The sequence below is a fragment of the Pseudophryne corroboree genome, chromosome 2, assembly GCF_028390025.1.
Source record: "Pseudophryne corroboree isolate aPseCor3 chromosome 2, aPseCor3.hap2, whole genome shotgun sequence".
NCBI lineage: Eukaryota > Metazoa > Chordata > Amphibia > Anura > Myobatrachidae > Pseudophryne > Pseudophryne corroboree.
In genome coordinates, this window is record NC_086445.1 from 169,072,030 (window position 1) to 169,099,939 (window position 27,910).

The window sequence follows — 27,910 nt, forward strand, 5'->3', positions numbered from 1 at the left end:
GTTCTAACTCTGCATTGTTAACACACCCCTGCACATACCAGAATCTTGTGTGCATTTTAAGTGATCTAAGCCAGGCGACCAAAAGTTGTATTCAGTATAATACAGACCAGACATTGATATCTGAATTAATAGTGATATGTCAAATGTATTATGTATTCTGGCTTTGTGACTTACACAGTACTGACCTGTCTCCTACACAATGAGTTACACATTGGGGGTGATTCCAAGTTGTTCGCTCGCTAGCTGCTTTTAGCAGCATTGCACACGCTAAGCCGCCGCCCTCTGGGAGTGTATCTTAGCTTAGCAGAAGTGCGAACGAAAGATTAGCAGAATTGCGAATAGAAATTTCTTAGCAGTTTCTGAGTAGCTCCAGACTTACTCAGCCATTGCGACCAGCTCAGTCCTTTTCGTTCCTGGTTTGATGTCACAAACACACCCAGCGTTTGCCCAACCACCCCCGTTTCTCCAGCCACTCCTGCGTTTTGCAACTCGAACGCATGCGTTTTTCCGCACACTCCCATAAAACGGCCAGTTTCCGCCCAGAAACACCCACTTCCTGTCAATCACACTACGATCAGCACAGCGATGAAAAAGCTTTGTTATGCCGTGAGTAAAATACCTAACTTTTGTATAAAATAACTAAGCGCATGCGCTCTGCGAACCTTGCGCATGCGCAGTAAGCAACTAATCGCAGTATAGCGAAAATCGGCAACGAGCAAACAACTCGGAATGACCCCCATAGTCTTTACACAGCTGGTCAACTGTTTATATATATATATATATATATATATATATAAATATAAAGGTATTGTTTCATTAGATATCCATCCATACGTGTAGTACAGGGAGGGGACTGCATAAGGACACCGTGTGTGGGGTCAAATTGTTCAGGGTCACATAAGAAGTAATCCGGTGGTTGTGAGGATATTGTCACATATTGCGGCAACAAGTTATTAGCGATACCGGATTCATGTATGTTCTTGTATGATACTGTGGTCAGTTGGAACTGGTCTTTAAGCGGGAGCTCAAAGGTAAACAACTGTAATCACACATACATAAACTGTATATATGGGACCCTGACGCACCTAGCCCCTCAGGGTACAGAATATAGTGATAGTAATATGTGATACAGGAGAATGGAATCCCACACAACAGCTACAGGCACAGAAGTTATTACATATAAACAATAAAACTGCACTGGACTAGTAAACCTACATATAAATATGTATGATTATAGATATAACAATGCACAGTGGATACTGGATGTATATTACTAAATATTCAGATAACAGCACACTTGTTCTTAACTAACACTGTCTAAAATGACATGTAGAAGACTTAAGTGCTTGTAAAAGCACAGCGCTGATGAGATAGGCGGCTTTACAGAGGAGACAGAGCCCTGCAGTCCCGGAGATTAGCCCAGCTAGTAGTGAAGATGGCGCCAAAATCTCTGTCAGGGAGTGAGGGAGAGTGACATGCAGCCAGGGGCGGATTGGGAACAAAAAGCGGCCCTGGAAAAATTTGTACTAATGGCCCCACATGGGCAGCACCAGAGGTGTAAGGTCTAGCCATGGGCCATGGCAGCAGCACCCTTCCCCAAGACTTTCCAGATAGTGGGCATGTCCAGCTTCAAAGGGGGAGTTAAAAAGAAATAAAATTAAATATTATGAGCACATTATATGATACACCTTCAGATTTATGGAAACTATATAATTTTTTAGAAAGATATATTTTCTTGCTTATTACACCAACCATATTCCAGTCACTATTCACTCAATCATATGTCAGCCAAGCAAGCAAAGCATACACTAGATCATCTACAATCACAGGCTAAGTGGCAAAGTCATTTTCATATATGCAAATTATTTTGCATCTTATTCATTATGTCTATAAAAATGACATGTCCTCAAAACAGGCCCCACGGGTGCGTCGGCCCACCGGGAATCTTCCCTGTAAACCCTATGACCAATCCGCCTCTGCATGCAGCTCCAGGGCGGGAACACCAGCAGTAGATGGCACCCGGAGCTGGGGGAGGGGCTACAGGTCAGAGCCTTATCCCCTATGCTAGTCCTCACCACCGGGTACTGTGGAGCCTATATAAAATGGACTTTAGTAAATCTGACCTGTGCTCTCTTGCCCTGGTGGATATAGTGGGGTCCCTGTGCAGTAGTGTCCACGCCAGCGGCGCGGTCCGTCTCCTGGGACCGCTAACCAGCAGGTCCCACCTGGGGGACCCTCTTACCTCCTCCCTGTTGTACAACCACACTATCCTGGAGAGCATAAGTGGTGGTGTGCCTGATGACTGGTGCGCCTCCGCTACAAGTACCCAGGAACCCGGGGAGGTGTTGGAGCCGCAGCACAGAATGTCAGACTGACATAAATAGTGCTGCAGCCCTTGAAGTCTTCTTAAAAAGCTCTTTTCAGGGCTGCCTAGCGCAGCCCCACCTGTTAGTGACCTGCACTGCAGTAACTAACTTACAAACTGAGCTCCAGTGCCTGGAGGCGGGGCTATAGAGGAGGCGGTGCAATGCATCCTGAGAACAGTCAAAGCTTTAGCATGTTGGTGCCTCAGATCAAGATCCAACTCTACACTCTGATGTTATTCCCTGTGGAATACCAGTGTACCCCGCTGCAGAAATAACGGATGTTACATATGTCAACATAAATTATACAAATGTTACTGTATGTTTTATTTGCTTTATCGTGATAACATTTTATGTATAAACACAACCACTTTTAGAAAAAGTGTTTTAATAGTATATCTGATGGCTGTACCTAGTATTGTAAACTAGAGTCCTACACATTAGTGCACCCAGATTTTGTATTATTTGTGTTTTTGGGGACCTCTACTGACAGGGGGTTCAACTAGTGGTGCTGCTATTCAGGCGCAACAAGGGCTTATTTCAATCTCTCTCCCCTAGCCCCCAAAAAATAAGAATTTACTCACCGGTAATTCTATTTCTCGTAGTCCGTAGTGGATGCTGGGTACTCCGTAAGGACCATGGGGAATAGACGGGCTCCGCAGGAGACTGGGCACTCTAAAAGAAAGATTAGGTACTATCTGGTGTGCACTGGCTCCTCCCTCTATGCCGCTCCTCCAGACCTCAGTTAGGGAAACTGTGCCCGGAAGAGCTGACACTACAAGGAAAGGATTTGGAATCCAGGGTAAGACTCATACCAGCCACACCAATCACACCGTACAACTTGTGATAACTATACCCAGTTAACAGTATGAACAACAAATGAGCCTCATTAACAGATGGCTCATAACAAAACCCTTTAGTTAAGCAATAACTATATACACGTATTGCAGAGAGTCCGCACTTGGGACGGGCTCCCAGCATCCACTACGGACTACGAGAAATAGAATTACCGGTGAGTAAATTCTTATTTTCTCTGACGTCCTAGTGGATGCTGGGTACCATAAGTAAGGACCATGGGGATTATACCAAAGGTCCCAAACGGGCGGGAGAGTGCGGATGACTCTGCAGCACCGCATGAGCAAACTCAAGGTCCTCCTCAGCCAGGGTATCAAACTTGTAGAATTTTGCAAACGTGTTTGACCCCGACCAGGTAGCAGCTCGGCAAAGTTGTAATGCCGAGACCCCTTGGGCAGCTGCCCAAGAAGAGCCCCCTTCGTCGTGGAATGGGCTTTTACTGATTTAGGATGCGGCAGTCCAGCCGCAGAATGTGCAAGTTGAATCGTGCTACAGATCCAGCGAGCAATAGACTGCTTAGAAGCAGGAGCACCCAGCTTGTTGGGTGCATGCAGGATAACAGCGAGTCAGTATTTCTGACTCTAGCCGTCCTGGAAACATAGATTTTCAGGGCCCGGACTACATCCAGCAACTTGGAGGCCTCCAAGTCCCGAGTTGCCGCAGGTACCACAATAGGTTGGTTCAAATGAAACGCTGATACCACCTTAGGGAGAAATTGGGGACGAGTCCTCAATTCAGCCCTGTCCATATGGAAGATCAGATAAAGGCTTTCACATGACAAAGCCGCCAATTCTGACACACGCCTAGCCGAAGCCAAGGCCAAATATATATATGACCACGTTCCACGTGAGATACTTCAACTCCACGTTCTGACGTGGCTCAAAACAATGTGATTTTAGGAAATCCAACACTACGTTGAGATCCCAAGGTGCCACTGGAGGCACAAAAGGGGGCTGAATATGCAGCACTCCCTTAACAACGTCTGAACTCCAGGCAGCGTCTTTCGCCCTTTTCCGTTAGGATCCGGCGTTCAACCGCCAAGCCTTCAACCGCAGCAAGTCTTGGAACAGACAGGGCCCCTGCAGTAACAGGTCCTGTCTGAGAGACAGAGGCCATGGGTCCTCCGAGATCATTTCTTGTAGTTCTGGGTACCAAGTTCTTCTTGGCCAATCCGGAACTACGAGTATAGTTCTTACTCCTCTTTTATTTACAATCCTCAGTACCTTGGGTATGAGAGGAAGAGGAGGGAACACATCAACCAACTGGTACGCCCACGGTGTCACTAGTGCGTCCACAGCTATCGCCTGAGGGTCCCTTGACCTGGCGCAATACATTTTTAGCTTTTTTGTTGAGGCGGGACGCCATCATGTCCACCTGTGGCCGTTCCCAACGGTTCACAATCTGCGTGAAGACTTCTGGATGAAGTCCCCACTCTCCCGGGTGGAGGCCGTGCCTGCTGAGGAAGTCTGCTTCCTAGTTTTCCACACCCGGAATGAACACTGCTGACAGTGTTAGCACATGATACTCCGCCCATCGGAGAATCCTTGTGGCTTCTGCCAACGCCATCCTGCTTCTTGTGCCGCCTTGTCGGTTTAAATGGGCGACAGCCGTGATGTTGTCTGACTGAATCAGCATCGGCTGGTTTTGAAGCAGGGGTTCTGCTTGCCTTAGGGCATTGTAAATGGCCCCTAGGTCCAGAATATTTATGTGTAGGGAAGTCTCCTGACTCGACCATTGTCCTTGGAAATTTCTTCCCTGAGTGACTGCTCCCCAACCTCGGAGGCTTGCATCCGTGGACACCAGGACCCAGTCCTGAATGCCGAATCCGTGGCCCTCGAGAAGATGAGCACTCTGCAGCCACCACAGCAGAGACACCCTGGCCCTCGGGGACAGGGTGATCAGCCCATGCATCTGAAGATGCGATCCTCACTTGTCTAACAGGTCCCACTGAAAATTCCTTGCATGGAACCTGCCGAAGGGAATTGCTTCGTAAGAAGCTACCATCTTTTCCAGGACTCGCGTGCAATGATGCACCGACACCTGTTTTGGTTTCAGGAGGTCTCTGACCAGAGATGACAACTCATTGGCCTTCTCCTTCGGGAAAAACACCTTCTTCTGTTCTGTGTCCAGAAACATGCCCAATATCAGCAGACGCGTCGTAGGAACCAGCTGCGACTTTGGGATATTCAGAATCCAGCCGTGCTGTTGTAGCACATCCTGAGATAGTGCTACTCCGATCAACGACTGCTCCTTGGACCTCGCCTTTATAAGGAGATCGTCCAAGTACGGGATAATTATAACTCCCTTCTTTCAAAGGAGTATCATCATTTTGACCATTACCTTGGAACACACCCTCGGTGCCGTGGACAGACCAAACGGCAACGTCTGGAATTGGTAATGGCAGTTCTGTACCACAACCTTGAGGTACTCCTGGTGAGGTAGGTAAATGGGGACATGTAGGTAAGCATCCATGATGTCCAGTGATACCATGTAATCCCCCTCTTCCAGGCTTGCAATAACCGCCCTGAGCGATTCCATTTTGAACTTGAACTTCCTTATATAAGTGTTCAAGGATTTCAAATTTAGAATGGGTCTCACCGAACCGTCTGGTTTCGGTACCACAAACATTGTGGAATAGTAACCCCGTCCCTGTTGAAGGAGGGGAACTTTTATTATCACCTGCTGGAGGTACAGCTTGTGAATTGCCGCCAGTACTACCTCCCTGTCCTGGGGAGTAGCTGGCAAGGCTGATTTGAGGTAACGGCGAGGGGGAGACGCCTCGAATTCCAGCTTGTATCCCTGAGATACCACTTGTAGAACCCAGAGATCCACCTGTGAGCGAACCCACTGGTCGCTGAAGTTCCGGAGACGCGCCCCCACCGCACCTGGCTCCGTCTGTGAAGCCCCAGCGTCATGCGGTGGACGTAGTAGAAGCAGGGGAGGATTTTTGTTCCTGGGAACTGGCTGTCTGGTGCAGCTTTTTCCCTCTCCCCCTGCCTCTGGGCAGAAAGGAAGCACCTTTGATCCGCTTGCCTTTCTGAGGCCGAAAGGACTGTACCTGATAGTACGGTGCTTTCTTAGGTTGTGAGGGAGCCTGAGGTAAAAATGTCGATTTCCCAGCTGTTGCTGTGGATACGAGGTCCGAGAGACCATCCCCAAACAATTCCTCACCCTTATAAGGCAAAACCTCCATGTGCCTTTTAGAATCAGCATCACCTGTCCACTGCCGAGTCCATAATACTCTCCTGGCAGAGATGGACATTGCATTTATACTAGATGCCAGCCGGCAAATATCCCTCTGTGCATCTCTCATAGATAAGACTACGTCTTTAATATGCTCTATGGTTAGCAATATAGTGTCCCTGTCAAGGGAATCAATGTTATCAGACAGGGAATCAGACCACGCTGCTGCAGCACTGCACATCCATGCTGAAGCAATAGCAGGTCTCAGTATAGTACCTGAGTGTGTATATACAGACTTCAGGATAGCCTCCTGCTTTCTATCCGCAGGCTCCTTTAAGGCGGCCGTATCCTGAGACGGCAGTGCCACCTTTTTTGACAAGCGTGTGAGCGCTTTATCCACCCTCGGGGATGTCTCCAAGCGTAACCTGTCCTCTGGCGGGAAAGGGTACGCCATCAGTAACTTTTTAGAAATCACTAGTTTCTTATCGGGGGAAGCCCACGCTTCTTCACACACTTCATTCAACTCATCTGATGGGGGAAAAACCACTGGTTGCTTTTTCTCCCCAAACATAATACCCTTTTTAGTGGTACCTGGGTTAATGTCAGAAATGTGCAACACATTTTTTATTGCCGTAATCATGCAACGGATGCCCCTTGTGGATTGTGTATATGTCTCATCCTCGTCGACACTGGAGTCAGACTCCGTGTCGACATCTGTGTCTGCCATCTGAGGTAGCGGGCGTTTTTGAGCCCCTGATGGCCTTTGAGACGCCTGGGCAGGCACTGGCTGAGAAGCCGGCTGTCCCACGGCTGTTACGTCATCCAGCCTTTTGTGTAAGGAGTTGACACTGTCGGTTAATACCTTCCACATATCCATCCACTCTGGTGTCGACCCCGCAGGGGGTGACATCACATTTATCGGCACCTGCTCCGCCTCCACATAAGCCTCCTTATCAAACATGTTGACACAGCCGTACCGACACACCGCAAACACACACAGGGAATGTTCTGACTGAGGACAGGACCCCACAAAGTCCTTTGGGGAGACAGAGAGAGAGTATGCCAGCACACACCACAGCGCTATATAAACAGGGATTTACACTACACAAAGTGATTTTCCCTATAGCAGCTATAATACACAGTTTTGCGTCTAAATTTAGTGCCCCCCCCTCTCTTTTTTACCCTATTGAGCCTGGAAACTGCAGGGGAGAGCCTGGGGAGCGTCCTTCCAGCGGAGCTGTGAAGAGAAAATGGCGCCAGTGTGCTGAGGGAGATAGCCCCACCCCTTTTTCGGCGGGCTTCTCCCGCTCTTTATATTACTATTATTGCAGGGGATTTTTACACATATATAGTTTATTAGACTATATTATGTGTTTTTTGCCATTTTAAGGTAATCTAATTGCAGCCCAGGGCGTCCCCCCCCCAGCGCCCTGCACCCATCAGTGACCGGAGTATGTGGTGTGCATGGGGAGCAATGGCGCACAGCTGCAGTGCTGTACGCTACCTTAATGAAGACCGGAGTCTTCAGCCGCCGATTTCCAGGACGTTCTTCTTGCTTCTGGCTCTGCAAGGGGGACGGCGGCGCGGCTCCGGGACCGGACGACCGAGGCTGGGCCTGTGTTCGATCCCTCTGGAGCTAATGGTGTCCAGTAGCCTAGAAGCCCAAGCTAGCTGCAAGCAGGTAGGTTCGCTTCTCTCCCCTAAGTCCCTCGTAGCAGTGAGTCTGTTGCCAGCAGATCTCACTGAAAATAAAACACCTAATAAATACTTTCTTTTCTAGGAGCTCAGGAGAGCCCCTAGTGTGCATCCAGCTCGAGCCGGGCACAGATTCTAACTGAGGTCTGGAGGAGGGGCATAGAGGGAGGAGCCAGTGCACACCAGATAGTACCTAATCTTTCTTTTAGAGTGCCCAGTCTCCTGCGGAGCCCGTCTATTCCCCATGGTCCTTACGGAGTACCCAGCATCCACTAGGACGTCAGAGAAAACCCCACTGTTCATTATACACCTTCCCCCCACCTTATTGCGGAGGGGCTTTCTTTTCCTCACACTTTTAGTTACAGATCATGTGCCCCGGAATGCTGCTCACTCGACACGCTCAGGCACTATTTCAGGAGTAATGTCGGTGGTCACAGACTACAACAACACTCCCAGGGTACGGCAGCAGGATTTCCTCCGTACAGACAGGGGACACAGCGGGGTAGCACTCCTGGCTACGGTAGTATGCTATATGATTTTTACACTGAGTTGGCAGTGACTGGGTGTTTGCCATCACATTCGGTGGGCTGCATTTTCTGACATTTTTTTTTTATATGTGTGACACACATTATATGTATACTAAAATGAGTAGTTAATGAGCACAACCTTAGTTCAAAATGTTTTTTTAAAACTTGTAAATAATTAAGGGTCTGGAACAAGAGCACTAGTAGGCAGAACAATTTTACTTTTACTGTCATGAGTAGTTGCATCAAAGACACAGGGGCAGATTTATTAAGCCTGGTTAAGTGATAAAATGTAAGGTGATAACGCACCAGCCAGTCAGCTCCTAACTGTCATTTTTCAACTCAGCCTGTGACATCGCAGTTAGGAGCTGATTGGCTGGTGCTTTATCACCTTCCACTTTATCACTTCACCAGGCTTAATAAATCTGTCTCACAGTCCCACATAATCAGAACTGAATGCATCAATTCCTATACAGTACTGGACATATGGACATGTGCTATGAAGTTTATAATTGGATTGAATGGATTTAATTGTTCCTATTTCATACCTACAGCTATTTAAATGATGCAGCTGATATAATCGCAAAATGTAAGTTTGGCAATTAGGGTATATCTCACCAGTAGTATATGACCCTTCTTTTTTCTTTATCTTCCTGTAATAAAAGATGTACTGTATTAAACAAAATATTACACTATAAATCCCAAGTGCTCTATAAGATTCTAAGGGGGAGATGTACTAAACCTTGAAAAGTGATACATTTCACGGTGATAAAGTTCCAGCCAATCAGCTCCTAACTGTCATTTCTCTGACGTCCTAGTGGATGCTGGGAACTCTGTAAGGACCATGGGGAATAGACGGGCTCCGCAGGAGACTGGGCACTCTAAAAGAAAGATTAGGTACTATCTGGTGTGCACTGGCTCCGCCCTCTATGCCCCTCCTCCAGACCTCAGTTAGAATCTGTGCCCGGCCAGAGCTGGATGCACCTAGTGGGCTCTCCTGAGCTTGCTAGAAAAGAAAGTATTTGTTAGGTTTTTTATTTTCAGTGAGATCTGCTGGCAACAGACTCACTGCTACGTGGGACTGAGGGGAGAGAAGCAAACCTACATGCGTGCAGCTAGCTTGTGCTTCTTAGGCTACTGGACACCATTAGCTCCAGAGGGTTCGAACACAGGGCCTGACCTCGATCGTCCGTTCTCGGAGCCGCGCCGCCGTCCCCCTTGCAGAGCCAGAAGACAGAAGAGAAGGAGATGAAATCGGCGGCAGAAGACTCCGGTCTTCATTAAGGTAGCGCACAGCACTGCAGCTGTGCGCCATTGCTCCCACTGCACACCACACACTCCGGTCACTGTAGGGTGCAGGGCGCTGGGGGGGGGGGGCGCCCTGGGCAGCAATAAAATACCTTTTGGCATAAAAATACACATAATACAGTCTGTGACTGTATATGTGTAAAACCCCCGCCATTTTTCAGTCAGAAACTGCAGGGAGAAGCCTGCCGCTGAGGGGGCGGGGCCTTCTTCCTCAGCACACCAGCGCCATTTTTCCTTCACAGTTCCGCTGGAAGTAGCTACCCAGGCTCTCCCCTGCAGTATTCCTGATACAAGAAGGGTAAAAAAGAGAGGGGGGGCACATAAATTTAGGCGCAAATAATATATATTAAGCAGCTATTGGGAAAAATCACTCATTATAGTGAAAATCCCTGTGTTATATAGCGCTGTGGTGTGTGCTGGCATACTCTCTCTCTGTCTCCCCAAAGGACTTTGTGGGGTCCTGTCCTCAGTCCGAGCATTCCCTGTGTGTGTGCGGTGTGTCGGTACGGCTGTGTCGACATGTTTGATGAGGAGGGTTACGTGGAGGCGGAGCAAGGGCAGATAAGTGTGGTGTCGCCCCCGACGGGGCCGACACCGGATTGGATGGATATGTGGAAGGTCTTAACAGACAGTGTCAACTCCTTACATAAAAGGTTCGATGACGCAGCAGCCTTGGGACAGCCGGGGTCTCAACCCGCGCCTGCCCAGGCGTCTCAGAGGCCATCAGGGGCTCATAAACGCCCGCTAGCTCAGATGGTAGACACAGATGTCGACACGGAGTCTGACTCCAGTGTAGATGAGGATGAGACAAATGCACAGTCTACTAAAGCCATCAGATGCATGATTACTGCAATGAAAAATGTATTGCACATTTCTGATATTAACCCGGTTACTACCAAGAAGGGTATTATGTTTGGGGAGGAAAAGCAGCCAGTGACTTTTCCCCCATCCGATGAATTAAATGAATTGTGTGAGGAAGCGTGGAGTTCCCCCGATAAGAAACTAGTGATTTCTAAGAGGTTACTGATGGCGTACCCTTTCCCGCCAACGGATAGGTTACGTTGGGAAACATCCCCTAGGGTGGACAAAGCGCTCACACGCTTATCAAAAAAGGTGGCACTGCCGTCTCAGGATACGGCCGCCTTAAAGGAGCCTGCGGATAGAAAGCAGGAAGCTATCCTGAAGTCTGTGTATACACACTCAGGTACTATACTGAGACCTGCTATTGCTTCAGCATGGATGTGTAGTGCTGCAGCCGCATGGTCTGATACCCTGTCAGACAACATTGATTCCCTCGACAGGGATACTATTTTGCAAACCATAGAACATATAAAAGACGTCGTCTTATAAATGCGGGATGCACAGAGGGACATTTGCCTGCTGGCATCTAGAATTAATGCAATGTCCATTTCTGCCAGGAGAGTATTATGGACTCGGCAGTGGACAGGTGATGCTGATTCTAAAAGACACATGGAGGTTTTGCCTTATAAGGGTGAGGAATTGTTTGGGGACGGTCTCTCGGACCTCGTATCCACGGCAACAGCCGGGAAGTCAACTTTTTTACCTCAGGTTCCCTCACAGCCTAAGAAAGCACCGTATTATCATGTACAGTCCTTTCGGCCTCAGAAAGGCAAGCGGATCAGAGGCGCATCCTTTCTGCCCAGAGGCAGGGGTAGAGGAAAGAAGCTGCACCAGGCAGCCAGTTCCCAGGAACAAAAATCCTCCCCCGCTTCCTCTAAGTCCATGACGCTGGGGCTCCACAAGCGGAGCCGGGTGCGGTGGGGGCGCGTCTCCGAAACTTCAGCAACTAGTGGGTTCGCTCACAAGTGGATCTTTGGGCTGTTCAAATTGTATCTCAGGGATACAAGCTGGAGTTCGAGGCGACTCCCCCTCGCCGTTACCTCAAATCAGCCTTGCCAGCTGCTCCCAGGGAAAGGGAGGTAGTACTGGCGGCAATTCACAAGCTGTACCTCCAGCAGGTGATAATCAAGGTTCCCCTCCGTCAACAGGGACGGGGTTACTATTCCACAATGTTTGTGGTACCGAAACCAGACGGTTCGGTGAGACCCATTCTAAATTTAAAATCCTTGAACACTTATATAAGGAAGTTCAATTTCAAAATGGAATCGCTCAGGGCGGTTATTGCAAGCCTGGAAGAGGGGGATTTTATGGTGTCGCTGGACATCAAGGATGCTTACTTGCATGTCCCCGTTTACCCACCTCACCAGGAGTACCTCAGGTTTGTGGTACAGGATTGTCATTACCAATTCCAGACGTTGCCATTTGGTCTGTCCACGGCACCGAGAGTATTTACCAAGGTAATGGCCAAAATGATGATACTCCTTCGGAAGAAGGTAGTTATAATTATCCCGTACTTGGACGATCTCCTTATAAAGGCGAGGTCCAGAGAGCAGTTGTTAGTCAGCGTAGCACTTTCTCGGGAAGTGTTGCTACAGCACGGCTGGATTCTGAATATCCCAAAGTCGCAGCTGATTCCTGCGACGCGTCTGCTCTTCCTGGGCATGATTCTGGACACAGAACAGAAGAAGGTGTTTCTCCCGGTGGAGAAGGCCCAGGAATTGTCATCTCTGGTCAGGGACCTCCTGAAACCAAAACAGGTGTCGGTGCATCACTGCACACGAGTCCTGAGAAAAATGGTGGCTTCTTACGAAGCAATTCCCTTCGGCAGGTTCCATGCAAGGATCTTTCAGTGGGATCTGTTAGACAAATGGTCCGGATCGCATCTTCAGATGCATCGGTTGATCACCCTGTCCCCAAGGGCCAGGGTGTCTCTGCTGTGGTGGCTGCAGAGAGCTCATCTTCTCGAGGGCCGCAGATTCGGCATACAGGACTGGGTCCTAGTGACCACGGACGCAAGCCTCCGAGGATGGGGGGCAGTCACTCAGGGAAGGAACTTCCAGGGACTGTGGTCAAGTCAGGAGACTTCACTACACATAAATATACTGGAACTAAGGGCCATTTACAACGCCCTGAGTCAAGCAGAGCCCCTGCTTCAGAACCAACCAGTGCTGATTCAAACAGACAACATCACGGCGGTCGCCCATGTAAACCGACAGGGCGGCACAAGTAGCAGGATGGCGATGGCAGAAGCCACAAGGATTCTCCGATGGGCGGAAAATCACGTGCTAGCACTGTCAGCAGTGTTCATTCCGGGAGTGGACAACTGGGAAGCAGACTTCCTCAGCAGGCACGACCTCCACCCGGGAGAGTGGGGACTTCATCCAGAAGTCTTCACGCAGAATGTAAACCGTTGGGAACGGCCACAGGTGGACATGATGGCGTCCCGCCTCAACAAAAAGCTAAAAAAATATTGCGCCAGGTCAAGGGACCCTCAGGCGATAGCTGTGGACGCACTAGTGACACCGTAGGTGTACCAGTCGGTTTATGTGTTCCCTCCTCTTCCTCTCATACCCAAGGTACTGAGGATAGTAAGAAAGAGAGGAGTAAGAACTATACTCATCGTTCCGGATTGGCCAAGAAGAACTTGGTACCCAGAACTACAAGAAATGATCTCAGAGGAACCATGGCCTCTGCCTCTCAGACAGGATCTGTTACAGCAGGGGCCCTGTCTGTTCCAAGACTTACCGCGGCTGCGTTTGACGGCATGGCGGTTGAACGCCGGATCCTAACGGAAAAGGGCATTCCAGATGAAGTGATTCCTACGCTGATAATGGCTAGGAAAGACGTGACAGCACAACATTATCACCGTATATGGCGAAAAATATGTTGCTTGGTGTGAGGCCAGGAAGGCACCTACAGAGGAATTCCAGCTGGGTCGATTCCTGCACTTCCTACAGTCAGGAGTGACTATGGACCTAAAATTAGGATCCATAAAGGTCCAGATTTCGGCCCTATCTATTTTCTTTCAAAAAGAACTGGCTTCACTGCCTGAAGTTCAGACGTTTGTTAAGGGAGTGCTGCATATTCAGCCCCCTTTTGTGCCTCCAGGGGCACCTTGGGATCTTAACGTTGTGTTGGGTTTCCTGAAATCCCACTGGTTTGAGCCACTTAAGACCGTGGAGCTAAAATATCTCACGTGGAAAGTGGTCATGCTATTGGCCTTAGCTTCGGCTAGGCGTGTGTCAGAATTGGCGGCTTTGTCTTGTAAAAGCCCTTATCTGATTTTCCATATGGACAGGGCAGAATTGAGGACCCGTCCCCAATTTCTCCCTAAGGTGGTATCAGCGTTTCATTTGAACCAACCTATTGTGGTGCCTGCGGCTACTCGGGACTTGGAGGACTCCAAGTTACTAGATGTAGTCAGGGCTTTGAAAATCTATGTAGCCAGGACGGCTGGAGTCAGGAAAACTGACTCGCTGTTTATCCTGCATGCACCCAACAAGCTGGGTGCTCCTGCTTCAAAGCAAACTATTGCGCGCTTGATCTGTAACACGATTCAGCAAGCTCATTCTGCGGCAGGATTGCCGCATCCTAAATCAGTGAAAGCCCATTCCACAAGGAAGGTGGGCTCTTCTTGGGCGGCTGCCCGAGGGGTCTCGGCTTTACAGCTTTGCCGAGCTGCTACTTGGTCGGGTTCAAACACATTTGCTAAGTTCTACAAGTTTGATACCCTGGCTGAGGAGGACCTTGCCTTTGCTCATTCGGTGCTGCAGAGTCATCCGCACTCTCCCGCCCGTTTGGGAGCTTTGGTATAATCCCCATGGTACTTACGGAGTTCCCAGCATCCACTAGGACGTCAGAGAAAATAAGAATTTACTCACCGGTAATTCTATTTCTCGTAGTCCGTAGTGGATGCTGGGCGCCCGTCCCAAGTGCGAACTCTCTGCAATACATGTATATAGTTATTGCTTAACTAAAGGGTTATTGTTATGAGCCATCTGTTACTGAGGCTCAGTTGTTGTTCATACTGTTAACTGGGTATGGTTATCACGAGTTGTACGGTGTGATTGGTGTGGCTGGTATGAGTCTTACCCGGGATTCAAAATCCTTTCCTTGTTGTGTCAGCTCTTCCGGGCACAGTTTCCTTAACTGAGGTCTGGAGGAGGGGCCAGTGCACACCAGATAGTACCTAATCTTTCTTTTAGAGTGCCCAGTCTCCTGCGGAGCCCGTCTATTCCCCATGGTCCTTACGGAGTTCCCAGCATCCACTACGGACTACGAGAAATAGAATTACCGGTGAGTAAATTCTTATTTTTTCAAACCCAGTCTGTAACATGGCAGTTAGGAGCTGATTGGCTGGTACTTTATCACTGTGAAATGTATCACTTTTCAAGGCTTAGTACATCTCCCCCACAGTTCAATCAGTTACTACTGACATAGCTAAAACACAGAAAATTGGTTTCATACTCCATGTAATTAGCATGCCAGACTTTCAGTGCCACATTCATCCTTTGTATATATGTTCACATCCATCAAATACAATATAAATCTACTAGTAGGTGGTAATAGGCCTTAAGAAGGTGAATGTAACTGGCAGTGTTAAGTGATCCCACATGTTGCAGGCTTGTCTACAAATTCATACTGCCGGTGATGTGTGTCAGTTTGAAATCCTCCAAACCGCTGGTGGTTTATGAAAATCACCATAAAAACTGACTAAAAAAGAGGTAGATGTGAGAGGAGAAATTGCTCAGATTACTCACATACTGGGGGCTGCCCAGCACAGGGCAAGGCCGCCCAGCGATCGCAATTCAATTGTGATCGCATTGAATAGAGGTTGACCCCTGCCTATGCAGCATGGATGCATAGGAAGGGGTTCCGCCGCCATGTTTCCTATCGCAGGAAACGCGGGCAACGTCATCGGCCGTCCCAGAAAACGCCCATGACACACGCATGTGTTTCCTGCCCTCCTCCCCCCCAAAAGCGCGTCACTGCCCCTGGACGCCCATCCCCTGTCAATCATGACGCGACTGCATCATTCCGGGATGCAATCGCATCACGACAGTCTGCACACGCACACTGCGGCAGCTGCGCAGATGGCAAGACCCCGGCTTTCAGAGAGAAGCGGCTACATTCAGCTCCGAATAAGGCCTTAAGAGAGCAAAAACAATTTAATAAGTATCTCATGGGACAAAGTTTGGGTTCGGTATGAAATAATGGCGGTCGGGATGCTGGCGGTCACATGACCGGCCGCGGTAACCTGACAGTGAGGATCCTTACATCAAACAGTGGTATTTTACCCATCTCCTGCCCACTATCCTAACCCTTGGAGGGTGGCGGCTAGGGCTAATCAGTTTTGCTAGGACTAACCCCTCGGAGGGGTGACGGCTATGGCTAACCACCTCCCTAGTGCCTAAGCCCCCCCCTAGATCTTAACCCTAACCCTCCCCACATGAGCCTTAAACCTAACCCCAATACTCACCTTCATCATTCTGGCAGTCAGCGTTCAAGCATCAGTCTGACACCGAGTGGTGTCGGGATTACGCCCTTGGTCACATGATCACCAGCATCCAGACCACCAGGATGCCGAATGCAACCCCAAAATTCAAGCATAACTCAGCAAAACATGTGAGTGTATGAATGGGGGGGGGACCTGTGCCTGCCTCAATTATATAGTATCATAACTGGATTATAGCGCAATACAATTTATACCAACCAGAGAATCCGTTACAGAAAGAAAGATCTATAATATCTAAATACAGATGGAGTCCATGTCAGCAACAAGCTCCCCATAATGCCTATTAATGTCGGTGGACTGTTAGGAGGACTATCTCTCTGTAACATAAACGTTATTTCTCTAACGTCCTAGTGGATGCTGGGGACTCCGTCAGGACCATGGGGAATAGCGGCTCCGCAGGAGACAGGGCACAAAAAGTAAGCTTTTAGGATCACATGGTGTGTACTGGCTCCTCCCCCTATGACCCTCCTCCAAGCCTCAGTTAGGTTTTTGTGCCCGTCCGAGCAGGGTGCAATCTAGGTGGCTCTCTTAAAGAGTTGCTTAGAAAAAGTTTTTAGGTTCTTTATTTTCAGTGAGTCCTGCTGGCAACAGGCTCACTGCATCGAGGGACTTAGGGGAGAGAAGTGAACTCACCTGCGTGCAGGATGGATTGGCTTCTTAGGCTACTGGACACCATTAGCTCCAGAGGGAGTCGGAACACAGGTCTCGCCCTGGGGTTCGTCCCGGACCGCGCCGCCGACCCCCCTTGCAGATGCTGAAGATTGAAGAGGTCCGGAACCAGGCGGCAGAAGACTTTCAGTCTTCATCAGGTAGCGCACAGCACTGCAGCTGTGCGCCATTGTTGTCAGCACACTTCACACAGCGGTCACGGAGGGTGCAGGGCGCGGGGGGGGGGGCGCCCTGGGCAGCAATGTATAATACCTGTATGGCGAAAAATACATCACATATAGCCCTTGAGGCTATATGGATGTATTTAACCCCTGCCAGATATCACAAACTCCGGAGAAGAAGCCCGCCGAAAAGGGGGCGGGGCCTATTCTCCTCAGCACACAGCGCCATTTTCCCTCACAGAAATGCTGGTGGGAAGGCTCCCATGCTCTCCCCTGCACTGCACTACAGAAACAGGGTTAAAACAGAGAGGGGGGGCACTGATTTGGCGATATGAATATATATTAAATGCTATAAGGGAGGAACACTTATATAAAGGTTGTCCCTATATAATTATAGCGTTTTGGTGTGTGCTGGCAAACTCTCCCTCTGTCTCCCCAAAGGGCTAGTGGGTCCTGTCCTCTATCAGAGCATTCCCTATGTGTGTGCTGTATGTCGGTACGTGTGTGTCGACATGTATGAGGAAAATGTTGGTGAGGAGGCGGAGCAAATTGCCTGTAATGGTGATGTCACTCTCTAGGGAGTCGACACCGGAATGGATGGCTTATTTATGGAATTACGTGATAATGTCAACACGCTGCAAGCCGGTTGACGACATGAGATGGCCGGCGAACAAATTAGTACCTGTCCAGGCGTCTCAAACACCGTCAGGGGCTGTAAAACGCCCATTTACCTCAGTCGGTCGACACAGACCCAGACACGGACACTGATTTCAGTGTCGACGGTGAAGAAACAAACGTATTTTCCTTTAGGGCCACACGTTAAGGGCAATGAAGGAGGTGTTACATATTTCTGATACTACAAGTACCACAAAAAAGGGTATTATGTGGGATGTGAAAAAACTACCTGTAGTCTTTCCTGAATCAGATAAATTAAATGAAGTGTGTGATGATGCGTGGGTTTCCCCCGATAGAAAATTATTGGCGGTATACCCTTTCCCGCCAGAAGTTAGGGCGCGTTGGGAAACACCCCTTAGGGTGGATAAGGCGCTCACATGCTTATCAGAACAAGTGGCGGTACCATCTACAGATAGGGCCGTACTTAAGGAGCCAGCTGATAGGAGGCTGGAAAATATCCTAAAAAGTATACACACACATGCTGGTGTTATACTGCGACCAGCGATCGCCTCAGCCTGGATGTGCAGAGCTGAGGTGGCTTGGTCGGATTCCCTGACTAAAAATATTGATACCCTTGACAGGGACAGTATTTTATTGACTATAGAGCATTTAAAGGATACATTTCTATATATGCGAGATGCGCAGAGGGATATTTGCACTCTGGCATCAAGAGTAAATGCGATGTCCATATCTGCAAGAAGATGTTTATGGACACGACAGTGGTCAGGTGATGCAGATTCCAAACGGCACAAAGATGTATTGCCGTATAAAGGGGAGGAGTTATTTGGGGTCGGTCCATGGGACCTGGTGGTCACGGCAACTGCTGGAAAATCCACCGTTTTTTACCCTAAGTCACATCTCTGCAGAAAAAGACACCGTCTTTTCAGCCTCAGTCCTTTCGTCCCTATAAGAGTCATATCTGCCCAGGGATAGAGGAAAGGGAAGAAGACTGCAGCAGGCAGCCCATTCCCAGGAACAGAAGCCCTCCAACGCTTCTACCAAGTTCTCAGCATGACGCTGGGACCGTACAGGACCCCTGGATCCTACAAGTAGTATCCAAAGGGTACAGATTGGAATGTCGAGACGTTTCCCCCTCGCAGGTTCCTGTAGTCTGCTGTACCAATGTCTCCCTCCGACAGGGAGGCAGTATTGAAAACAATTCACAAGCTGTATTCCCAGCAGGTGATAATCAAAGTACCCCTCCTACAACAAGGAAAGGGGTATTATTCCACACTATATGGTGGTACTGAAGCCAGAAGGCTAGGTGAGACCTATTCTAAATCTGAAATATTTGAACACTTACAAAAGTTCAAATCCAGATGGAGTCACTCAGAGCAGTGATAGCGAACCGGGAAGAAGGGGACTATATGGTGTCCCGGGACATCAGGGATGCTTACCCTCCATGTCCCAAAAATTTGCCTTTCTCACCGAGGGTACCTCAGGTTCGTGGTACAGAACTGTCACTATCAGTTTCAGACGATGCCGTTGGATTGTCCAAGGCACCCCGGGTCCTTACCAAGGTAATGACCGAAATGAGGATTCGTCTTCAAAGAAAATGGACGACTTCCTGATAAGAACAAGGTCCAGAGAACAGTTGGAGGTCGGAGTAGCACTATCTCAAGTAGTTCTACGACAACACGGGTGGATTCTAAATATTCCAAAACCGCAGTTGTTCCGACGACACGTCTGCTGGTCCTAGGGATGATTCTGGACACAGTCCAGAAAAAGGTGTTTCTCCCAGAGGAGAAAGCCAGGGAGTTATCCGAGCTAATCGGGATCCTCCTAAAACCAGGAAAAGTGTCAGTGCATCATTGCACAAGAGTCCTGGGAAAAATGGTGGCTTATTACGAAGCGATTCCATTCGGCAGATTTCACGCAAGAACTCTTCAGTGGGATCTGCTGGACAAATGGTCCGGATCGCATCTTCAGATGCATCAGCGGATAACCCTATATCCAAGGACAAGGGTGTCTCTCCTGTGGTGATTACAGAGTGCTCATCTTCTAGAGGGCCGCAGATTCGGCATTCAGGATTGGGTGCTGGTGACCACGGAGGCCAGCCTGAGAGGCTGGAGAGCAGTCACACAGGGAAAAAATTTCCAGGGAGTGTGATCAAGTCTGGAGAATTCTCTCCACATAAATATACTGGAGCTAAGAGCAAATTTATAATGCTCTAAACTTAGCAAGACCTCTGCTTCAAGGTCAGCCGGTATTGATCCAGTGGGATAACATCACGGCAGTCGCCCACGTAAACAGAAAGGGCGGCACAAGAAGCAGGAGGGCAGTGGCAAAACTGCAAGGATTTTTCGCTAGGCGGAAAATCATGTGATAGCACTGTCAGCAGTGTTCATTCCGGGAGTGGACGACTGGGAAGCAGACTTCCTCAGCAGGCACGACCTCCACCCGGGAGAGTGGGAACTTCATCGGGAAGTTTTCCGCATGATTGTGAACCGTTGGGAAAGACCAAAGGTGGACATGATGGCATCCCGCCCGAACAAAAAACGGGACAGGTATTGCGCCAGGTCACGAGACCTTCAGGCGATAGCTGTGGATGTCCTGGTAACACCGTGGGTGTAACAGTCGGTGTATGTGTTCCCTCCTCTGCTTCTCATAACCAAGGTATTGAGAATTATAAGACGTAGAGGAGTAAGAACTATACTCGTGGCTCCGGATTGGCCAAGAGGGTCTTGGTACCCGGAATTTCAAGAGATGCTCACAGAGGACTAATGGCCTCGGGAGCTAAGAAGGGACTTGCTTCAGCAAGTACCATGTCTGTTCCAAGACTTACCGCGGCTGCGTTTGACGGCATGGCGGTTGAACGCCGGATCCTAAGGGAAAAGGCATTCCGGAAGAGGTCATACCTACCCTGGTCAAAGCCAGGAAGGAGGTGACCGCACAACGTTATCACCACATGTGGTGAAAATATGTTGCGTGGGTGAGGCCAGGAAGGCCCCACGAAGAAATTTCAACTAGGTCGATTTCTGCACTTCCTGCAAACAGGAGTGTCTATGAGCCTCAAATTGGGGTCCATTAAGGTTCAAGTTTCGGCCCTGTAGATTTTCTTCCAGAAAGAATTGGCTTCAGTTCCTGAAGTCCAGACATTTGTCAAGGGAGTATTGCATATACAGCCCCTTTTGTGCCTCCAGTGGCACCGTGGGATCTCAACGTAGGGTTGGGATTCCTCAAATCATATTGGTTTGAACCGCTCAAATCTGTGGATTTGAAATATCTCACATGGAAAGTGACCATGCTGTTGGCCCTGGCCTCGGCCAGGCGAGTGTTAGAATTGGCGGCTTTGTCTTACAAAAGCCCATATTTGATTTTCCATTCGGACAGGGCAGAACTGCGGACTCGTCCCCAGTTTCTTCCTAAGGTGGTGTCAGCGTTTCACCTGAAACAACCTATTGTGGTGCCTGCGGCTACTAGGGACTTGGAGGACTCCAGGTTGCTAGACGTTGTCAGGGCCCTGAAAATATATATATATATATATATAATTCCAGGACGGCTGGAGTCAGAAAGTCTGACTTGCTGTTTATATTGTATGCACCCAAAAAGCTGGGTGCTCCTGCTTCTAAGCAGACTATTGCTCGTTGGATTTGTAGTACAATTCAGCTTGCACATTCTGTGGCAGGCCTGCCACAGCCAAAATCTGTAAATGCCCATTCCACAAGGAAGGTGGGCTCATCTTGGGCGGCTGCCCGAGGGGTCTCGGCTTTACAACTTTGCCGAGCAGCTACGTGGTCAGGGGGGAACACGTTTGTAAAATTCTACAAATTTGATACCCTGGCTGAGGAGGACCTGGAGTTCTCTCATTCGGTGCTGCAGAGTCATCCGCACTCTCCCGCCCGTTTGGGAGCTTTGGTATAATCCCCATGGTCCTGACGGAGTCCCCAGCATCCACTAGGACGTTAGAGAAAATAAGATTTTACTTACCGATAAATCTATTTCTCATAGTCCGTAGTGGATGCTGGGCGCCCGTCCCAAGTGCGGATTGTCTGCATTACTTGTACATAATTATTGTTACAAAAATCGGGTTATTATTGTTGTGGGCCATCTTTTCAGAGGCTCCTTCGTTGTTATCATACTGTTAACTGGGTTCAAATCACAAGTTGTACGGTGTGATTGGTGTGGCTGGTATGAGTCTTACCCGGGATTCAATATCCTTCCTTATTATGTACGCTCGTCCGGGCACAGTACCTAACTGAGGCTTGGAGGAGGGTCATAGGGGGAGGAGCCAGTACACACCATGTGATCCTAAAAGCTTACTTTTTGTGCCCTGTCTCCTGCGGAGCCGCTATTCCCCATGGTCCTGACGGAGTCCCCAGCATCCACTACGGACTATGAGAAATAGATTTATCGGTAAGTAAAATCTTATTTTTGCTGGTTTCTTCAAATGCGGCGAGGATATACTACCACAAGACACTCTCTAATGACAACAGGAGAGGCCTAATGGTTAGTCCGTTTTGAGAGATGCAATTTAAGACATTACTTACAATAATCTGACTCCTGATCTGACATACAGACATGAGTGTACAGTTACTTAAGACATGCTGATTTACATTGTGTCATCATGGCTGGAATCTTTATCAATAATACATTTACAGATCACATGTGAGCTTAGGATTCATAATTGGAGTACGAACCATCTATCATATATTATGCTATAATGCAGTGACTGTGTATTACTAAATTCACAACTGAAATACACCAGGGGCGTCCAAACTATGGACTGCATTTGGCCACTTGCAGCAATTTGGTCACCTTTCTAACAGGGTGCCCGCTGCATGAAACTGCTGAAAGCACCTACGCTGTATGCTAAGCTGACAACAGTTGTTTGAGCAAAGGTTTATGCTGCACCGCCTACTCTCAAAACTGGGGTGTGTGAGCATCATCCTATGCTGACCTCCAGCCATTTACGACTGAATATGGAATCCACTGCTTCTGCCTGCACGCTGTATCTGCAACAACCTGGTCTGAAGTACACACATGTATTTCCTTTATGGGGACAGAAGTACAGCTTTGCTGGGTATAGCAGCTTGCTGTAGTGGGATCAAAATGCTTACATATTGTGGCATGCCAGGCTCCCATAGAAGTGAATGGCCACTGGGTGCATGCGACCCACTGGCTCCTACTGTAAGGTATGCCTACCAGGAGCATGTGTATGGATGGATACTCCCCGATATGCCGCTAGTTGTAAGTGGCATTGGAGCAACACCTTAGAGGGACACATTTGTATGTCATATTATGAATTCAGGGCACTGTTTTGAGGTATATTTTCAATTGGGGCTCTATTCTGAAGAATAGTATTAATTGGGGGTACTATTGTGTGATGTATTATGAATATGAGACACAGATTAGTGGTATATTATGAATTGAGGGCACTATTCTGTAGAATAGTATCAATTGAAGACAATTATGTGTGCTGTTCTATGAATATGGGGCACAGATGTGTGTCATATTACGAACAGGTGGCACTGCTGTGTGGCGTATTCTGAATTTCGAGGCACTACTTCTAGAGTAAAGAATCCTTACCTAATTGCTGGAAGGCTAACTATGAGAATAAATTGTACTCTTTATTTAAAGCCACTAACTTAATATTTCACTCCAAGAACAAAGTTTTTGCACCTTTGGATAACATTATTGGATAAGTGACAAGTATGATGCTTCAAGGGGGCATAGAAAAGATGAATCCATAGAATGTACAATTCTCTGTCAGGGTTGATAGGAAGAAAGCAAGCCTATCCCTATTGTATTACCCATGGTTTGCAATAAATATAACAAATGCAGTCTAGCATTGTTGTCATTGTTATTTAATCATAGTAGAAACAGTAAATTGGATGAGGTGACTCGGCATCAATTTATTTATGGATGGAGGAGACAGCTCCTAAGTACCAGACAGGAGAATAGTCAGGACAGGCCAAGGGTCAGAGGCAGAAGTCACGGATGTGTTATCTAGTATGGTGGCCAATCCCGGGATTGGCGGGATCCCGGGATTTAGGCCTAAAATTGTCCAGGATTCAATCCCAGGATTGGAGCTTCCAATCCCGGGGATTTCGGGATTAGCCAGCCCCCTTTTATTTTCAGTGCCGAGCAGCATTGAGCGTCTTAAGCAGGCTCAGACGCTGCCCGGCTCCCCCTGCCCCCAGCTGTGCACACTGCACAACGTGACATGAAGTCAGAGGTCACGCTGTGCAGCCTCACATCAGACACGTGTGCTGCCCGGACTGCCCACACCTCACTGCACAGCACCGCAGTCCTCTGTAAGTGGACCCACCATCCTGAATAGAGGATAATAAATTATGGTGGGGTGGAGAGGGTGCTGGGTGGGTGGGACATTGGCAACCTAATCCCAGGTATCCCGGAAATCCTGGGATTGACTGTTTTTCAATCCCATTCCCCGGGATTGAAAAAACGGCTCCGGATTGGCCTCTCTATTATCTAGCAGACGGAGAGCAAAGTCCAAAAAGGCTGGGTCAATAATCAGGAACAACATCTGGCAAAAAACAGGACTGGGATGGTCAGGTAGCCGCCTCCGCTATACAAAGCTGCGATTCCTGGTACTGTAAAGCGGCGAGCAGGACCACAATAACGTGATTCAGCGCATCCTCAAGCCCCTGCAGAAACGTGGATGGCAGCGAGCAGGATACTGAAATCTCTCAGATGTTGCTTGAAAAATGCTTATATTTAAGAGTAACAGTTACATTAATCTTATCTCAGATGACATAATATTAAAGATAATTATATTACTATAGCCTACTGCCAAATAAATTAGTAATAAGTAGTAATTAATAATACTAATTTAAGGGTAAAAATTACCTGAAAATGTATTTGATATAATGGAACAGATTCCCTGAAACTCTACTGTCATGTCATTTACATTGCTGGATTTCTAATTCAGGATTGCAATCTATGAATCCATGCATGCACTAATCAAAGTGGAAATGTCATGACATTGAAAGAACAAAGTTAACCTGCACCTTTAAGTGAAAAGGGAAACTGATTAGTTATTTCAAATCATATTACATGAAAAAGAAATATTACCTTTGCGTTTTGCTCTTTCCATGTTTCCTTTCCATGATTTTCTTTTTGTTTTGCTTAAAAGAAAAATGTTTTGCTGTGATTACATTCTTGGGCAAATAAAGATTTTTTCATTTTTCTTTTGTTGCGATACGTCAGAAAAGTTGTGAATAACATAAAATAAGATTTCACTCACCGGTAAATCTATTTCTCGTAGTCCGTAGTGGATGCTGGGGACTCCGTAAGGACCATGGGGAGTAGACGGGCTCCGCAGGAGACTGGGCACTCTAAGAAAGAATTAGTACTAATGGTGTGCACTGGCTCCTCCCTCTATGCCCCTCCTCCAGACCTCAGTTAAGGAAACTGTGCCCGGAAGAGCTGACATTACAAGGAAAGGATTTTGGAATCCAGGGTAAGACTCATACCAGCCACACCAATCACACCGTACAACTTGTGATAACACATCCAGTTAACAGTATGAACAACAAACAAGCATCACTCAACGGATGCCACATAACATAACCCTTTATTAAGCAATAACTATATACATGTATTGCAGAAAGTCCGCACTTGGGACGGGCGCCCAGCATCCACTACGGACTACGAGAAATAGATTTACCGGTGAGTAAAATCTTATTTTCTCTAACGTCCTAGTGGATGCTGGGGACTCCGTAAGGACCATGGGGATTATACCAAAGCTCCCAAACGGGCGGGAGACTACGGATGACTCTGCAGCACCGAATGGGCAAACACAAGGTCCTCCTTAGCCAGGGTATCAAACTTGTAGAATTTTGCAAAGGTGTTTGAACCCGACCAAGTAGCAGCTCGGCAAAGCTGTAATGCCGAGACCCCTCGGGCAGCCGCCCAAGAAGAGCCCACTTTCCTTGTGGAATGGGCTTTTACTGATTTTGGATGCGGCAAGCCAGCCGCAGAATGAGCCTGCTGGATCGTGTTACAAATCCAGCGAGCAATAGTCTGCATTGAAGCAGGAGCACCCAGCTTGTTGGATGCATACAGGATAAACAGCAAGTCAGTTTTTCTGACTCCAGCCGTTCTGGCTACATAAATCTTTAAAGCCCTGACTACATCAAGCAACTTGGAATCCTCCAAGTCACGAGTAGCCGCAGGCACCACAATAGGTTGGTTCAAATGAAAGGATGACACCACCTTCGGCAGAAACTGCGGACGAGTCCGTAATTCTGCCCTGTCCATATGGAAAACCAGATAGGGGCTTTTACATGACAAAGCCGCCAATTCTGACACACGCCTAGCCGAAGCTAAGGCCAATAGCATGACCACTTTCCACGTGAGATACTTTAGCTCCACGGTCTTAAGTGTCTCAAACCAATGGGATTTCAGGAAACCCAACACCACGTTGAGATCCCAAGGTGCCCCTGGTGGCACAAAAGGGGATGAATATGTAGCACTCCCTTAACAAACGTCTGAACCTCAGGAAGAGAAGCCAGTTCTTTTTGAAAGAAAATGGATAGGGCTGAAATCTGGACCTTTATGGACCCCAATTTTAAGCCCATAGTCACTCCTGACTGTAGGAAGTGCAGGTACCGGCCCAGCTGGAATTCCTCTGTAGGGGCCTTCCTGGCCTCACACCAAGCAACATATTTTCGCCATATACGGTGATAGTGCTTTGCTGTCACGTCCTTCCTAGCCTTTATTAGCGTAGGAATAACTTCATCCGGAATGCCTTTTCCCGCTAGGATCCGGCGTTCAACCGCCATGCAGTCAAACGCAGCCGCGGTAAGTCTTGGAACAGACAGGGTCCCTGTTGCAACAGGTCCTGTCTGAGAGGCAGAGGCCATGGGTCCTCTGTGAGCATTTCTTGCAGTTCCGGGTACCAAGTCCTTCTTGGCCAATCCGGAACAATGAGTATTGTTCTCACTCCTCTTTTTCTTACGATTCTCAGCACCTTGGGTATGAGAGGAAGAGGAGGAAACACATAGACCGACTGGAACACCCACGGTGTTACTAGTGCGTCCACAGCTATCGCCTGAGGGTCCCTTGACCTGGCGCAATACCTTTTAAGCTTTTGTTGAGGCGGGACGCCATCATGTCCACCTGTGGCAGTTCCCATCGATTTGCAATCTGCGTGAAGACTTCTTGATGAAGTCCCCACTCTCCCGGGTGGAGGTCGTGCCTGCTGAGGAAGTCTGCTTCCCAGTTGTCCACTCCCGGAATGAACACTGCTGACAGTGCTTGCACGTGATTCTCCGCCCAACGAAGAATCCTGGTGGCTTCCGCCATTGCCACCCTGCTTCTTGTGCCGCCCTGGTGGTTTACATGGGCCACTGCGGTGATGTTGTCTGACAGAATCAGCACCGGTTGGTTTCAAAGCAGAGGCTCCGCTTGACTCAGGGCGTTGTATATGTCCCTTAGTTCCAGGATATTGATGTGCAGACAAGCCTCCTGACTTGACCACAGCCCTTGGAAGTTTTTTCCCTGAGTGACTGCCCCCCATCCTCGGAGGCTCGCATCCGTGGTCACCAGGAACCAGTCCTGTATGCCGAACCTGCGGCCCTCGAGAAGGTGAGCACTCTGCAGCCACCACAGAAGAGACACCCTGGCCCTGGGGGATAGGGTGATCAGCCGATGCATCTGAAGATGCGATCCGGACCACTTGTCCAACAGATCCCACTGAAAGATCCTCGCATGGAACCTGCCGAAGGGAATGGCTTCGTATGACGCCACCATCTTTCCCAGGACTCGCGTGCAGTGATGCACCGACACCTGTTTTGGTTTTAGGAGGTCTCTGACCAGAGTCACGAGCTCCTGAGCCTTCTCCGCCGGGAGAAACACCTTCTTCTGGTCTGTGTCCAGAATCATGCCTAGGAAGGGCAGACTCGTCGTAGGAATCAGCTGCGACTTTGGAATATTCAGAATCCAGCCGTACTGTTGCAACACTTCCTGAGAGTGTGCTACACTGATCAGCAACTGCTCCCTGGACCTCGCCTTTATGAGATCGTCCAAGTATGGGATAATTGTAACTCCTTGCTTTCGAAGGAGCACCATCATTTCCGCCACTACCTTGGTAAATATTCTCGGTGCCGTGGACATGCCAAACGGCAACGTCTG

The 27,910-nt window shown here is 48.5% G+C and overlaps 1 protein-coding gene across 6 annotated transcripts in view; it reads right to left on the reverse strand.

The window, feature by feature from the left end:
• Positions 1–27,910, reverse strand: part of LOC135006019 (uncharacterized) — a 425,336-nt gene that overhangs the window by 211,117 nt on the left and 186,309 nt on the right. For 5 of the 6 annotated variants that reach the window (XM_063951982.1, XM_063951983.1, XM_063951988.1 and 2 more), the window contains exons 6-7: positions 24,848–24,900; positions 9,239–9,273 (exon numbers count right to left, since the gene is read on the reverse strand). In XM_063951982.1, the coding sequence (XP_063808052.1) occupies positions 9,239–9,273; positions 24,848–24,900 (88 nt within the window). The remainder of the gene's footprint in view (positions 1–9,238; positions 9,274–24,847; positions 24,901–27,910) is intronic. The other variant, XM_063951984.1, reaches the window with a different exon arrangement.